This window comes from Bremia lactucae, linkage group LG8, assembly GCF_004359215.1.
Source record: "Bremia lactucae strain SF5 linkage group LG8, whole genome shotgun sequence".
Classification (NCBI taxonomy): Eukaryota; Oomycota; class Peronosporomycetes; order Peronosporales; family Peronosporaceae; genus Bremia; species Bremia lactucae.
In genome coordinates, this window is record NC_090617.1 from 3,602,581 (window position 1) to 3,619,132 (window position 16,552).

A 16,552-nucleotide genomic window follows, 5' to 3' on the forward strand; every position below is an offset into this window, starting at 1 on the left:
TGTACAAGTACGCCGTTAGCCCAATGAATTTCGAAGTCGGTGATGGCCTTGTTCTTTTTTAATCAGAGCGAACGCCGTGTTAACACCCAATAACCCAAGAAGTGGTATACTTCTCGCAGCGAATAAACCCTCTAGGGGTTGGCATGCTTACACGAAAGTGCAAGAGCCTTTCGGACATAGATACGATATATTTTAAGTCCCATTTTCCGCTCATAGCCCGGCTATGAATGAATTCATCACAATAGCTGGTTGCGAAATCTCACACAATTCAACAGATTGGTAACACATCAGTTAAATTAGGCAGGTGCATACTAAACCCCTGCGACATCATTCAATTATTTCACAGTGTAACTTTTGGGGTATAATTGTCGTAAATCGAATAATTTGTTCGCGCATCAGGATCGATAGAACGCATCCATCAGATCCATGACGAAATGATGAAACTTTCTGGCATATACTCAATGATACCGCTCTTTCTCGGAATCGATGTTTGAGCCGTTACCGTTGCAATATTCAACTACTTAAATGCATGCACTATCCGCCATCCTATTGTGGGCATTTGCACACAGGTCGGGCTACGTGGGGAGGTTTACTCCTCACATGGCCAGCTACCAAGCAATCGGCAAAGGACTTGTCGATCGCTAATGCTTGTTCACGAGGCAATGGCTCCTGCATCGTGACACAGTATTCTGAACCTGGTATAAAGTCGAACTCGTACCGAGCGACATTCTAATACGTGGGACATGTTACTTCAAATTCTTTGAATTTGTTTTCAGATACCTGGGGGAGGGTATCCCCCAATTACCGCCGGCTGTATTGCGCAACCACAGCGAGGTCCTCAAATCTCCTATAGAAAAGCATTTTGTTTTCCCTTGTATGCCTGCCGTGTTGGTAAGCATCTTTGCCCCGGTCTGCTTGACTTATTCGAGTGGTAGACCTTCAGCACTGCATTTACTTGTGCACAGACTTTGAAATCTAACACCACAGTGTGATGTGTGGTCATGCAGTCGCACATGACCGACCCACTCACTCATAGTACACCTGGACGCTCCAAGACGTGCACCAGATGGCCATCTGATAAAAAAAAGCCATACATCATTGTAGCGCATCGATATTGCCAATGTATGCATGTCTCGTACATTATGAGCCGTGATATTCGCAGGAAGATATCAAATTGTCATCCAAATTCAGTGCAATGGAATCATCATTTTATTCTTTGCTTTTTAGCGTGAAATCAATTCTGACTGCACGCTTTGTACCGGTTACAGATGCACCTGTTGCAATGAGCACTGACTTCCTCGTCGCGCTCAACGAGCTTGAACGTACAAACAAAACTATAACAAATGGCGTTTAAAACCTTTGCTTGACGTCTCACAATCAACTAGGGCGGGAAGTGACAGAAGTTTTGTCGCTTCGATAAGCAAGGTGATGAAGATAACATCTTGACCAGGGAAAAAAACACGCCGGGACTATGTGTTGGGAGCAACTTTCACCAAGAGGTCTGCAAATTCTATTGGCGTTGCTGCATCACTAGGGCAGTCCGCCGCTAATGACCCCAACCATTTCTAACGTTCCGCCACACCGTTTTGATCTCGCTGCCACGTCTGACCCACGTCCTTGGCCCTTCCTAGCGAGAGGTCGATCACTTAGCTAATAATAATTCCTTACGCTGGGCGTAAGACAATACACTTATTGCGTAGTGCTGTCTCAATGGAAATGATTGCACGTTTGCAATATCTAAGATCTTGAAAAGCGAAATATCTCGCTCTCAACATTGAAGAGATCTATTGGTTCGAGTCATCTGTCGTCTTGGTGTAAGATAGGATTTCGTGTACATACAAGCGTGCTTACGCTGAACTTATCCTGTTCCACTGTTGAAATCGCTTGTTAAAGCGTCTTCATTTCGAGACGAAACAGGTGGGTCTTGACGTGATCATCTGCAATACCTTTGATGAACACAATAATATATGCCTGTCCAACAAGTTTTTTTTACACATGATAAAAATTACGAGATATCGTGTACCGGGCGTTAGCTGAATGTCACGCTTATCCTGCATCAAATCCAGGAGCTCTGCTTGAGTCCTGAGAATCGGCATGTGAGGGCTCAAACGTTTGTTTGAGCCGAGCCTTTAATATTTCTTGCGCCCAAACATATATGGGTCGTGAATGTTGAGCTTACAGACCTAAGTTTTAGCACTTTCGGCCAAATTGACATGCCAAAGTTAACTTCCAACGCATCATCCCGAGTGCGCCGAGCTTCGATGACATCGTCAAAAATTCGACGACCATCGCAAAAAGGAGTCACCTTCGATTGTCTTAAACATGGAGATGTCAATATTCAAGCCTCCAGGTCGTCGCGCAAGTGTCAGCACGGCAGCAGCATGTGACTGCTGTTGTCTCAACAGCTCCAATTATAAGCACCTTGTTTGGCTATAGCCGCATTTTGTTCGTCTAGTTTCAGATCGAAACACATTGCGCTGACGGCGGTCAGCCTACGTCCGAACTTATCCGTCTGACCGTTTTTCATTCAAGGACACTTAAGCGAGTGATGGAACGAACGTGGTTCATTGGACGGACCACGATGCGCTGCCAGGTGAAAGGGGGTATCTTTCGCTTGTGCTACTTGTAACAGGCTATCATACACTGACGAGTAGTTCAGGCAAGGTGCCTCCAATTTCTTTACGTTCACGGAGTGAGAGAAATATTTTAAGTTGCTAAGCGTGGCTCAGCAATAATTGGAAAATATTAAGGAATGCTTATACAGTCCCCCCCTCTGATAACTTATCCCCCAAAGACTTATAACCGCTAAATTGTAGTAGTTGACGTCCACCGTGGTCGCTCTATGGTCGCTTACTTACAGCTTACTTTTATCCGATAACTAATAACCTTTAATACCTTATGGGAAAAAGGATACAATTTATCGCCCGAAGACTTATAACCGCTAACTTATAGGAATTGACGTCCACCATGGTCGTTCTATGGTCGCTTACTTATAACTTACTATAATCTAATACCTAATAACTTATTATAACGTATAGTAAAGAGGTTAAACGTTATCAGAGGGAGGACTTGCGGAAAATGTAAATCTACATTGAATTTATTCAAGTTCTACAAACTAGAGCCTTCTTATAGTCCTGAATATTTAATATATAAATATATATAGCAACATCCATACTTATTGCTCACCGCCCATAAGCGATTGGCAAGGTTTATATAATTGGTGCATAGCACCTAATTGGCAGAATTGTCACGTCTTTGCTACAATATTACCATGTGTGGTAATATTGACAGACAATATTCTCTTTTATTCCTATAAGAAAATATTATGTAACGGGCTGCCCCGTTACAATTATCCGAAATTCTGCATCGTAATTTAGCGAATCGTGTCCAACTTGGATTAAACAATCGGTGAAATACTGATATTCATCAGCGCAGCATCTGTTTGAATGCCCGGCAGGAGCATCAGTACAATACAAAGTTGTACAAGTAACATCTTTTGTATAGAAACATTTGCAAATTCGTATGAAAACACATTACTAAAAATGATGTCGAATAAAAGAAAATTGAAATGGTCAACTTTAGCGAGTTGCTACAAAATAAGTCTTAAACCTCGTATTGCAATAATTATTCGACCTACTCTATATCATGATAACTACCACACAACACCCTTGGTCATTCAATGCTGCGTCTCCGCTGTCAATATTCGCTCGCTTTTCAGTCCCATTCTGCGCGACGATGGCAATCCACTTCTTCTTCTCTTTCATCTTGTAGAGATTTGAAAATGTATAATTCGCTTACAGGCCAATGCGAGCCATTTCCACGCGAAAATTGTGAAATGCCAAATGTCTTGAAATGGTACGCTTGTGGTCCAACCGTCTACGATCGCGCCCACCTCGGTCATGCGCGAGCATACGTGAGTCAAGATATTCTTCGCCGTGTCGCTGAACGCACGGGTGGCTACAAAGTGCAGCTGGTTATGGGCGTGACGGACGTGGATGATAAGATCATCATGCGAGCCAAGGAGCAAAACGTGCCATTTTATGAATTTGCCCGAGACCAGGAAGACCAATTTTTTACGGATATGGCTCAATTGTATGTAAAATCCCCAACAGCAATAACCCGAGTCAGTGAATATTTGCCGGAAATAATACAATATATTGTCGACTTATTTCAGAATGGTTTTGCGTACGAGGCTTCGGATGGCTCGGGCGTGTATTTTGATACGTTAAAGCTCGGAAAAGCCTATGGGAAATTAGATCCGCAACGACTCACGTGGAAAGACTCGCTATTGGCCGAAAGGAGGACCGTGGGCGAAGACAGTGAGGACGCACAAGGGAAGAAAGATTCACGAGATTTTGCACTTTGGAAGACAATTACAGAAGACAATGAACCATCGTGGCCCTCTCCATGGGGAAAAGGTCGACCAGGATGGCACATTGAATGCTCCGCCATGACGCATTCACTCTTTGGGGACCAATTGGACGTGCACACGGGGGGTATTGACTTGCGCTTTCCTCATCATAACAATGAAATTGCTCAATGTGAAGCCCATAAGTATCCATTACAAGGCAATGCAACTAACCAATGGTGCAATCATTTTGTGCACTTTGGACATTTGCATATACAGGGTCGAAAAATGTCAAAATCGCTGAAAAATTTCATTTCCGTGCAAGAGTTTTTACAAAATGGAAATACTGCGGATCAATTTCGACTTTTTTGCTTACAATACAAGTATCGAGCAAATTTAGTGTACTCGCAAGACCGTATACGCGATGCAGAGGCTATGATCGCCCGTTTACGAGGGTTTGTGCAAAGCGCTGTAACCTACGGCGAAAATCTTCACGAAGCTTCTTCGAGTGTTTCAAAACAATATCAGATTAAGCGATGTGAACAAATTGATTTAAACCTGTTAACCATGTTGTTTAAAACCCGTGCACAAGTCGATGAAGCTCTTTTGGATGATTTCGACACGCCACGAGCGTTACTTCTTGTTTTAAACTTGATTTCCGATAGCAACTTGTATTTAGTAGCCCACCGCCGCAATGTCACGAAAGCGCCGGACGAAGTCCTTGGTTCCGTCCTCAACTTTCTTCTCGAAATGCTCGATCTCTTTGGACTCGAGGGCTTATACGCCGAGTTCTCGGAAATCATGCATCGTCGCTTTCCGAGTCGGAATGCCAAGCAAATTCGAAAAACAACCGAATTGTTCAGTCACAGTCACGAGTATGATTCGCTTTTACGTTCGTTGGTTCAGTTTCGTGCATCTGTGCGCGCAGAAGCGCTGCGAAACCCCAAAGAGCCGAGTACTGCTCGAATACTGGAATTGTGTGATACCGTGCGTAATACAGAATTGCCGCGCTTGGGTATTCAAATTGAAGATCTTGCACCCGGACGATCTGTTTATAAACTTCTTTCACGTGTTGAGCGCCAAGCTGCGGCAGTTGACAAAAAAACAGGTTTAAAACCTCTTGAGCAAAAGCAGCGGAAGTTTCAAACACAAATGCAAATTTCGCCAACGGACTTTTTCAAAAAAACACCCGAATTTATTGGTCGATTTGATTCTTTCGATGCCAATAATTTCCCGACTCATGAAAATCAACTTCCCTTGACAAAAAGTCAACGCAAAAAATTGATCAAGAAATTGACGAAATATCAACAATCTTACACAAAGTATTGGACCGATCAACGAAACGACTAGAACTTTAGAAATCCACGACTACAATTTCTTACTTTTTACTCGATAGAATTAAGAAAAAGTAAGATACACACAAAAAGCGTTCCATACGTCGTACTGACGAGAAAAATTACCGAAAAACAAAAAAAAATTGCCTATAAAAGTGAACACGAGACTTGCTATCGGCCATATAGTCGTCTCTTGAGTCGGTCGTCCTACGAGAAGACAATTCCAATCGTGTCCATTGACAAGGCAATTTAAAACCACATGGACAAGTTCTCTCTTCGTGACGATCGTAATCGCGATTGCCGTAATTGTCGACGACTATTGCGCAATATTTCCATCGTGGCAAGAACTTTTTGAAGAAATTCGGGCACTTGCATTGTCTTGTCCGTTGCCCGAAGAACGGAAGGAAATCCTAATTTCTTTGCAATCAAATTGCCAATTAATCGAGCACATCGTCCATTGCCATCGTAAAAAGGATGAATATAAAACACGAGCACCGCAAAGGAATAGTAGGCACAGAGCAATGGACGTTGCTCCCATTGGCACGTGTCATTAAGCGTCTCAATGTATTGATTTAATGCACGCTCAAGCTCATGAGCTGGCATAAAGACTCGATAGATTCGAGGCGAGGCAAATCCGACGGCCAATTCGGTACGAAGCTTCCCAGCGTGACCGCTAGAAGTGGGTACTAGACATTCATGCAATGCAAAGAGCTGGTTGCGAGAAAGAATACACGTTGAATCCTCGATAATCTCATGAACAATTTCAAGCAAGTGCGTCCACGTTTGGTCGGAAGATGGAGTTGAACGGGTCTTTGGAAACTCATGAGTCGAGCCAATTACATCGTACAAATCACTGGACGTGAAAATCGCCGGTTTTGTCCGATCACAACATTCTCCAAGCTCTGTCTTTCGTTCAAAAGCATCGTATTCACTTTGAAATGTTGTCAACAACTAGTACAAGTTTTGAAGTGGCATGAAATACTATACACAAGGACAAAAAAGAAATAGGGCGTACCTGTTGTATTGTACGGTAAACGGGCGAGTGTGGCTTCTCTACTTGAGTACATAGCGGTCCCTCTATATCAGCAAAGACGGTTAGTTCGCCCCAAAAGTGCATTTGAAAATGTTCTTGTACCATTCTTTGATTGAAATGAAGTTGTTATTAAAGGGGTCGCTGGAATTGGGTCTCGACCTGGATGGATATGACCTAAAAAAGAAGAAAAACACGCAAGTTTCTTCGACTTACAAGAATCAAACCAACAACCACATTACTTCGTACCAGCGACGTTGTATTGACACAAGACACAATCAAAGCTGGATGTCTGATCTCTAAACGCCGCTCCTGCATCCAATTTAACATGATCTTCTTGATTAAACGTCGCACTTGTGTCGTCAATCTTTCCTTTTGCTGGATTTCTTAACAAAGTATCAACTTCCATCGAAAGTTCCTGGATATCCGTAAAGACGTGGCCTTCCGTTGGACTGACGGTATACAAATACTCCAAATAATACTCTACATGCCCGAGCAAAGCCTTTTTCGTCCGAATGTTACCACCACACTCTTCAATGACATCCTTTATAGATACTGAGTCCTTACAACGAGATTCAATTACTGCTTCTTGAAAAAATCCATTACGAAGCAGCAATACAAGCGCGCGCAAGATCGGAATTACCGCAGCATGATCTTCACTACTCATGGACGTTGCCAATGTATCTACCAAGTCAAAAAGTCCCCACTCGAGTGCAAGTGGAAGCGTATCACAACCTTCCACTACATTCAACACCTCACACAATCGTTATCAAAAAAACAACCCATTAAAATCAATAAATAACCAACACGAGACGTACAATCATCACGTGAAAGAAATGAATCCGTCAGCTCGCCGTTCGCTGTAATGGCGTTCTCGAGAGACTGGCAATACTGAAATCGAGGAATACATTTCGTGCTACCACGACTTGACTCGACAACTTCCTGTCGAAGCGTGGCTAGAATCGTTACGGAACGTAAGACTCGTTGCATTCGTTGGACCACGTGTATATCTTCCTCCATGGCCTGATACGAGTACCACGATAGCACTGCAACGGTCGAGAGTTTCCAAATCATTGGAACCGAGACACTTGTTTGAATGCCAGCCACGCGAGCGTGAGGAAGAAGAAAGAATTGTGACTGCTGGACTCCGTGTAAATGGAGCCACTCGGGCGATTGGCCACTATAGACACTTCCAATATGACCTTGACCAGGATCAATCATGACTACGGACGAGACTTTGCGGTACTTTTGAATCGCCTCCATCGACGCTACACGAGGTCCTTCGTTTAAATGTGTTGGCGTTTGTTGCAAAAGTAACAAACTGTTTTTATGCCAGATACTATGCGTCATTAAGACGCAATTCGTGGCATCATTGCGTACAGGACAATAGACTTGACCCATAACCCACGGACCCTACAAATCAATACAAAAAGCAGAACACACACACACATTCAACGCGTCAATGGCACAAAATAACAAGCGTATATCGACTTGCGTTTGTATACTCGTGTCAGAACTCGTAGCGTATACTCCAATGCTTTCGCCAACGTCGCACTATCAATGGAATCGACCGCAATTGTGACGCGAGACCCACTTTCATTCGCTTGATTCGCAATGAGCAAGTTTGCCACGTCGTTGTGAGCAAAATCAATGGCATCCGACAATGGCGATGAACCCCATCGGTCCATCACGTTTACATTCGCACCACACTCGATCAAGTACTTGACAAGAAACCACTGACCTTCGGCACTGGCAACATGTAAGAGTGTCCGATGGTCGTAATCTTGAACATCAACTGGCACAAATGCTGGCACAAATTGTTTCAAAGTCTCGACCTCTCCTCGTTTCGTGGCTTGAAATGCCATGGCAATTTGGGAAGGAGTGGCATGACTTGTCTCGACACGAGAAGCTGTGGCAGTGACTTGATACGCACGCAACATTTCCGCAATTAACACGTGGTTGTTTTCCATTGCAATACTCATAGGAGATCGTCCAAACGAGTCCACCACGTTCGTCTTCACGCCAGCGGACAAGAGCAATTCAATCATATTTACTTGTTTTGTTTCAACTGCGACATGCAACGACGTACGTCCAAGCGCATCGGTGACATTCACTTCCATTCCACTAAGCCATAAACGCTTGACTTTCTCGGTATTTCCTTCTTGAATGACCTGAAACAACGACGTTACATTGGGCTTGGATTGCCTTCAAAGACAGCATCAATTAGCTCTTTTGTGGCCACTTTGACAACGAAAACTTGCACGTACCGTGTCCGTTTACTCTTGTCTTTTAGAACGCGTGATTGCGTGTCGCTTTGGTTGTATGTTTTGCGGTCCAAGAGCCGCAAAAGTGCCGCATTGGTCGTCTCCATGGCGCAATCAATGGGAGAGCGTCCCCATCGATCCAATGCGTCCACATTCGCACCACATTGTAGCAAATACGCCACCATTTCAAGCTGTTCGTCACTCACGGCGATGTGTAAAGGGGTTCTACCAACGAATACGACGGTTACCACAGACACGACCGACTTCAAAACGGACCGTACCGCTTGTCGTAATCAGCGGCATTCACATCCGCGTCGTAGTCCTCACGCAGACGACGTATTGCGGCGAGATTTCCCTCCGCGGCGGCCCAGCACATAGCCGTCGAGTGCATGGCGGTCCCCGTAAAGTTCATCCCGTATTTCACAATCTTTTTTTTTAAAAAAATCCAATTTGTTTTGTAGTTTTTTTTCTAAGTAACTCTAAATCCTTTTTATTACTAAAGTGGCCGACTTCACTCGGGGCAAAAATGATTCGCGTGCTTCATCTTCTCGACTTGCTCGCGATCCTCTTCGAAACGCTCACGAAGTCGCTTGAGCTCTGTCTCACCCACACAATTCATCACAAAGCAATTAAATTAATGTCAAGAACGGTTTTCGTGCAATTTTTTTCACGTACGATCTCGCTTTTTCTCGCGAGTTTGAAATCGATAAAAGTTGCTCAGCTCTTTGCTTTTCTGTTTCTTCGCTGGTCTTGATAAAACGTCCTCACTGCTTCGCTTCTTGGTATTCACGACCGTTTGAAATCCATCTTCTTGCACCTGATTCTTCACCTCTTCCCGACGTCGCGTATTCTCGGTCTCGAGCTTCTCAAAAAGTGCCATATAACGATCGGCCACGTCCTTGATCGCTACAATTCCTGGACGGTTCTGACGATACGTGGTCGCGTAGGCTGCCCATTCGCTATAAGTGAAAACTAGAATCGTGTTATGCAATGCATTTTAGTAGTTACCTTGGAGTCCAGAGGATTCGCTCGGTGCAGGGGTCTCGAGAGCGTCAACGTGGAGCAATTGGTCGAGTGAGTTTTTTGTTTGAAAAACCACATGTGCTGTGCGCCCATTCGTTCCAGCGCCTTTTTCCGCAACTTTATGACTCGAATGCTCCGTTTTGCCTAGCGTAATGTTCTGGATGGCCCCCAGCGGCCCTAAACATGCGCGCAGCCACTGAACGGACGCATTGGCAGGCAGGTTCACGAAGTAAGCAGTATACCCAGCGGCCAAAGCGGTGTCAGCATTGGCCTTCACATTGCTGTCGGACTTCTTCGCTTCGTGCTTCTTCACGTACACGAAGCGCCGAAACGGGCTGTGCGGAAGTGGCAGCGCAATGGCGTGGTAGCCGCCAACACCCTTGGCAGACATTGCGACGTTTAAGTACCACTTAAAGCAGTTACATAGGTGGTGTGCAATACACAAAAGAGCAAGCTTGGAAAATAAGATAAAAACAAGAAAAGAAAGTTTAGCGTTGATCTGTCGACATTTGTGCGGCAATTAGTACGTGTGGTATATTGGCTCAGTTAAGAAGCGTTGTCAGTAACACCATAACGAGCTACGATATGTCATAATTCTATGAGTCGATACATAACACGTTTGAAAAAAAAAAAAAAACAGAACCATTTGTCTTGTTACATACTCAATCGAGCTATTCACTATCTGAATTATCACGACAAGCTCCGTGAACCCCCCTTCTACTCCTTAATTGCGGTGATCTTCTCCTTTTCCTTTTTTTGCATGTGATGCGCGTAGATTCCATAAATGCTAAGCAACAGTAAAATGGTCCCCCCACTGTATAAGGCAAGCTTTTTGGACTTGCTCGTAACCTTTGGATTCGCTTTGACCATTGCCTTTGCAGCTGCTAACGCTGCTTCATGCGCGTCCTTCGCAGCACCTGAAAGAACAGCACCTTCGACAGACTTCACATTAAGTAACTTGTCAATTCCTTGAGTGACTACTTTGCTAGGGTCGAGACGACGACCTCCATAATCAGATCTTCGAATGTTCGTGAGCGTAGTCATGACCGATTCCTCAGCACTGGCGAAGCTAGGACACCACGCGACATAGGTGGCACTAAGCAGAATAATGAGCAGACTCGACTGAATCGTAGAGACCATCCAAGCTGTGGCAAATACGACGCTCAAGACGGTAACTGACGAGCAAAATTTGATTGTGGTGTCATCAAGTGGCCACTCGCTTTTTTAAACGCACAAGCTTCGAGTCAGCGTACCAGCTGGTTTGCCAATCCGATTAGCTTTCTTATCCAGAAACGAATACCAAGGATTCGAAGAGACAATTCTGTAAATTTCAAGTGAATAGATAAAGCAATCAACCATACAAGCTACGAGAACCGCGACACACGAAGATGATGATGCCATTGTCTACCACGAATTGAAAGCAAAATCCTCTTAACGCCACAAAAGTGTGCTCAAAACGCTTTTCGCGTTTTGAAAAATAAAATTCATTTCTTAACAATGTCGTTTATCTTTTTTCTTGCTCTTATGGATAGATAGGCCGACGCTCACACCGATTTTACCGTGTTCAGTGCAATCTGATCCACTCGCACAACGTCAAGCCGTGCATCTGGCTCTCGATGTCGACAGCTTGGAAATTACGTCCAGCCTGTCTTAATTATACCATTTTGAAATTTGCCAACCGGATAGTGTTGCGGAGACCTCCCATCTAATGCGTCTAAGCGTCTTCTTGGCCGTCGGCGTTGCTCTCGTGTCGTCGAGACTGGATACAACCGTACAAGCTGCAGATGCGCAGGTGAAGGAGCGACGGTTGAATATAGTACAAGCTGCTCAAGAGGCTGCGGAGAAAGGCGCAGCAAGTTTTCAATGGGGTGTCAATAAAGTCTTGAGGAAAACAGACGACACGTATGGCGAAGCCATCGCTACTGCTCTTGCTAAGAAAAAAGAACTTGTCGATCCAACGAATCTTCGTGCCGCGGGAGGGCCCCATGTCGACGATATTGCGAAGAACGTCGACGGTGTTGTCCCCCCCGTCAACGTTGTAAATAAAGAAGTGGATGAAGTCGCTAAAAACGTCGACAATGTTGCCAAGAACGACGATGTCGTCAAATCCCTCACTAAAAAAGAGGATGAAGTGATTCCCAATAATAAACTTGACGATGTGCTCAACCCGACCCCGAAAGCATTGCCAGGCACATTGGAACATGTCTTTGAATCCGTCAAGGCCCTTGCAAATGCGAAAGCAGTGGGTGAAATGCCTAATAAGTTTACGGACGAAGCTCTCATGAAAATTACCAAAAAATTGGTAAAGGAGACCTACAAGAATCCCTCAATGGGTGCCAAGTTTAAGAAGGTTCTTTTGTGGCTGTTTGGTGGTACCCTAGTGGGACTTGGCTTCTATGGTGCTCATCAACTTTCTCAGCAAGTCTTTCCATCGCCTCCAGAAAAAGTTACGACAAAAGTGCACAACTAGACGTCGATTTCGAGGCCATTTTGTCGTGGACGCGGTGTCACGGAAGCTCGCGACAGCTTTGGAGTTGATATAGGCGAACATAGGTGTAGATTAAAATGGTATAAACTCGCAGCATATTCTTTGTATGTCGTTATGGGTGGACGACGAACGCTTGACAAAGGGTATGCCCTTCCTGCCACGTGCGAGCTAGATTTCTTGATGGTCTTCTCCTAGATTACTAGGTATATTATGTTGCTTGTATATAGCTCTGTTCGGCGATGCAAGTGGGTTAAGTCACTTTACTCTGTTGAGTTTACATGTAACCTACTCATAATTTTGGTACAAGGCACGACTCGGAGTATATTTAATTAAGAATCCGACGTACCGTATTGCGCTCACGCATGTAGGCAAACAAGGCATTAACGACGCATATCTTTTAGCCTCGCAATTCGCTGTTCTGTACTCCAAAAGGAACGGGCGATTTTTAAGACCAATTCGTGGAGCTCTTTCAGACAAATACAATTGACATAGCACATTTCGATGGACAGATATAAGCTAGTAAAAATCCTTTAACGTGTCGTTGCGTGATGCCTTTCCAAGAAGACTTGGACTACTGACGGAACGTTCATTGTACGTAATGCCAGCCGCTAGGGTTGGGTGTCAATCTTTTTTTTCGTCTTCTTTTTAAAATCAAGACGGTGGGGTGTGTCTCAAAGCCTTTAATGCAGAATAACCAAACAATTCAGGTAGAAAGTTTTAATGAAGGGACATTTTCGACGTTTTGCGTGGATTGAGCGAGGCGAAATGATGCAGCTGTCTCGAGATGGCAACAATGTTGTATGGGTAACTTTGTTCGTGCTGTTGCTTGTCTTGTTTAAACATTGAATGGCCACAATATCGACGCCCTTCAAGAAACCTCAAATGTCGGTTGCACTGGATATCGGACCACTTCGAACATCGCTTCTTACGAGTGCAGGAATCGCAGCATTGCTCTAATTGTGGTGTGAGTTCAAAAATCAATTGAAAGTATACAAGCACTGCATTTTGATGAATACCTGGATATCAATAGCGTCTTAGTGGTCCTCCCCGTAACGCCCTGCGTTGTTACAGAACGGTGTGAATATTTGTAGCGGTAAAATGTATCACTTCAGCAATCAAATAATCTGAAATCCAAGTACAAGGAAACTGGGCCACAACGCAAAATGGTACCGGATGTTATTTTTTTGTCATGCTGTTTCTATTTCTACTCTGCCATACTGTTTTGGTGGAAGTCGATCACTAAGATCGACCATAACGGGATTGCATAAACATTATTATTGCACGATATCGTTAATTTGTAAAGAAAAGCGCTTCCAATAATTATTCGGCTTGTTAATGTACCACATGGATTAAAACCTCGTAACTTGTGAAAAAAATGCTTGAAACGATAAGTAATCATGTTTACAAAAAAAACGTTTCGACAATAATATATTGATCGAGACCCTATATCGTATCCAAGCCAGTCTGCAGAGCACTCTTAAGGACTTTGAGTGTTTCTACCTGAGCCGCCGTGCGAGTGCTTTCGTCTTGGCACTTTTCCATCCGAGCCTTTGTATAGAGTTCAGGATTGGTACCTTCTTCAATCATCTTGAGCACTTCCAAAGGAATCGACGCGCTATACTCCACAGCCGCTCGATCAGCATCGTGGAGTAGCTCGACGTAGCGCTGAGCTTTCTCGCTCATGAAATTCAATTGCTCTGGTCGAAAGTCTGCAACACCAGTTGCAAGCTGATCCAACGTTCGTATAATGTTTACTAATGTCTCGAGCAGTTTGGGTGGCAAATGGTTCACCACATCGTCTTGAAGAAGCGCTGGACCCGGTTCAAAAGCTTCGGCGCTCCCACTGCGGCTTACTAGAGCAATTTGCGGCATAGTGGTGCGAGTTGTGCCAATAGCAGAGTGTCCCGTCGTGGTGGATAGAGTTTTAGGCCGAGGCGGCGACGCACTAGGTGTGAATGGGGCTAAATACGGACTGGCTCCCACCTGGGCCCGTCGCTCCTGTGGCTCCGCGGCCGACGATGCCAATGGTGTGGGCTGCATGCTAGAGGACAAGACTGATCCAATTGGCTCTGCCAAGGGAGGAAGATCGGCTAGAAATTGGTCAGGTTCATTGTCCATATCAACGTCCTCGGGGGTCTTGGTCGAGTCCATTAGGGAGAAAAAACCAATTCATTGGAATAACTTAAGTCAATGCAAGAGCCTGCGAAGATTTATGCTGTTTTCGATTTTACCTACATGCCATCTTGTTTTTATTATCATCAGGAGGTTTCTAAACGACTATTTACTTGCATTTACATTACGGTTGCTGCTCATAATTTCTTAGATAAGGCGTCAAGCTACCTTTATCAATCATATATGCTATGCTGGTTATTGACAGGGTTCAAATTAATTGTGAATTCCTGTTTTCATGTAACAATATAAAACTACCTCAATTGTAAGACAATTTCACCTCGAAGCGCTTGATGTTGAGACGATTGTGCTGGTAACGCGAAAAATAATCCGCATTAAATGGATTGTCCATGAGTTTTAAAAGTCTCATCGACAGGAGTCAATACGGTCACAATAGAAATGACTATCAGGTCGATTGAAAGTAGAGGCACTGCACTGCGTAAGGTGCGATTTGGTTTATCCTATGAATTAGCTTTTTGCCTTTAACAATAAGATTGATGCTGAATTTCATAGTGGTATATCGTGACAATAAGAGCTTTATTCAAGCTCTGACTAACATTAAATTAACAAAATTCCCATCTATATTCAGCTTTGCATAGCTCCAAGGTAAACTGCAAGAAAACGACAACCCGAATGTCCTTCAAAACTCTTGAGGGTGTGGTATGTAACGGGGCACTACGACTTGTACTGTTTCAGTACAAGTCCACTTCGCACTTCTTCAGTTGCGAGTGGTGCCTTACGTTAGTTGACGTACACTGTATGTAACGGGCTAGAGTTGCCCTAATGTTACACAGTCCCCATTAAGTACATTTGGTACTTAAGGGGATGGTCAACTACTAAATAATAGTAATTAGACCCAACACTCGGGTGTGGTGCACATTTGTGACCAACCCTTGTGGATGTGATGCACATGGGTGCATTCACATTAGGAGGGATGACGCCCAGCGTCATCCATGATGACGGCTAGCGTCATCAGTTACGCGAGGTATCTATAAAGATACGCTCGCAATACATATTAAATGATATCTATAGAGATATCATTTTAATTGGTAAAAATAGGTATTTGTATTTAATTCTATTAAATATAAATCAGTCTGAAATTTACTACCTACTTGGTAAGTGCGCACGAGGAGACGGATTACCGCTCCCGTGACGTCACTTCACCAGAGTTCTTAGTGTGTTGGGTGAGGTCGCTTGCGCGCCCACCACAACTACCTCACTGCACGCAAGAGAAGCAGGTGCAAACCGCTTCCTCGCTGTGCTAGGGTGTGTGCTAAGTAGAGCGTGGCCGCATTGCGACGTGCCCGTCTACACTTACCAAGTAGGTAGTAAATTTCAGACTGATTTATATTTAATAGAATTAAATACAAATACCTATTTTTACCAATTAAAATGATATCTCTATAGATATCATTTAATATGTATTGCGAGCGTATCTTTATAGATACCTCGCGTAACTGATGACGCTAGCCGTCATCATGGATGACGCTGGGCGTCATCCCTCCTAATGTGAATGCACCCATGTGCATCACATCCACAAGGGTTGGTCACAAATGTGCACCACACCCGAGTGTTGGGTCTAATTACTATTATTTAGTAATTGACCATCCCCTTAAGTACCAAATGTACTTAATGGGGACTGTGTAACATTAGGGCAACTCTAGCCCGTTACACCATCCCCCTCTTTAAGAACGAATTTACATTTTTAAATTCGACAGAGTAGAGAGAGGAACTGCGAGCAGCTTTACGCGCCGCTAGTTCACTCGATCACTCTCGCGCACGTGTTTCTATACACGGCGCCCAAGATGCCACCTAAAAGGGGCCACGTTGGTGGGTCGTCTGCGAAGACGCCCACACAACCTCGCACTAAGCGCACGCGCCGCGTTAATTCGCCGG

At 44.2% G+C, this 16,552-nt stretch overlaps 5 protein-coding genes across 5 annotated transcripts; 1 reads left to right on the forward strand and 4 right to left on the reverse strand.

Annotated features, from left to right (window-relative positions):
- Positions 1 to 5,207: 5,207 nt before the first annotated feature.
- On the reverse strand, positions 5,208 to 9,388 carry CCR75_008370 (uncharacterized protein; the record flags this gene model as incomplete). The annotated part of the gene is made up of 9 exons (XM_067966422.1): positions 5,208 to 5,520; positions 5,942 to 6,633; positions 6,698 to 6,759; positions 6,818 to 6,889; positions 6,962 to 7,453; positions 7,531 to 8,125; positions 8,218 to 8,917; positions 8,980 to 9,201; positions 9,258 to 9,388. The coding sequence occupies 9 exons, from the start codon at positions 9,386 to 9,388 to the stop codon at positions 5,208 to 5,210; spliced, it is 3,279 nt and encodes a 1,092-aa protein (XP_067815819.1).
- A 6-nt stretch (positions 9,389 to 9,394) lies between these two features.
- Positions 9,395 to 10,390, reverse strand: CCR75_008371 (uncharacterized protein; the record flags this gene model as incomplete). The annotated part of the gene is made up of 3 exons (XM_067966423.1): positions 9,395 to 9,573; positions 9,652 to 9,924; positions 9,985 to 10,390. 3 exons carry the CDS (start codon positions 10,388 to 10,390, stop codon positions 9,488 to 9,490), a joined length of 765 nt encoding a protein of 254 aa, XP_067815818.1. The 3' UTR covers positions 9,395 to 9,487.
- Positions 10,391 to 10,716: 326 nt separating this feature from the next.
- CCR75_008372 (uncharacterized protein) lies at positions 10,717 to 11,400 on the reverse strand (the record flags this gene model as incomplete). Its single annotated transcript, XM_067966424.1, has 3 exons — positions 10,717 to 11,174; positions 11,253 to 11,320; positions 11,384 to 11,400. The coding sequence occupies 3 exons, from the start codon at positions 11,398 to 11,400 to the stop codon at positions 10,717 to 10,719; spliced, it is 543 nt and encodes a 180-aa protein (XP_067815821.1).
- Positions 11,401 to 11,707: 307 nt separating this feature from the next.
- CCR75_008373 (uncharacterized protein) lies at positions 11,708 to 12,469 on the forward strand (the record flags this gene model as incomplete). Its single annotated transcript, XM_067966425.1, has 1 exon — positions 11,708 to 12,469. One exon carries the CDS (start codon positions 11,708 to 11,710, stop codon positions 12,467 to 12,469), a length of 762 nt encoding a protein of 253 aa, XP_067815820.1.
- Positions 12,470 to 13,930: 1,461 nt separating this feature from the next.
- CCR75_008374 (uncharacterized protein) lies at positions 13,931 to 14,638 on the reverse strand (the record flags this gene model as incomplete). The annotated part of the gene is made up of 1 exon (XM_067966426.1): positions 13,931 to 14,638. One exon carries the CDS (start codon positions 14,636 to 14,638, stop codon positions 13,931 to 13,933), a length of 708 nt encoding a protein of 235 aa, XP_067815823.1.
- Positions 14,639 to 16,552: the final 1,914 nt, after the last annotated feature.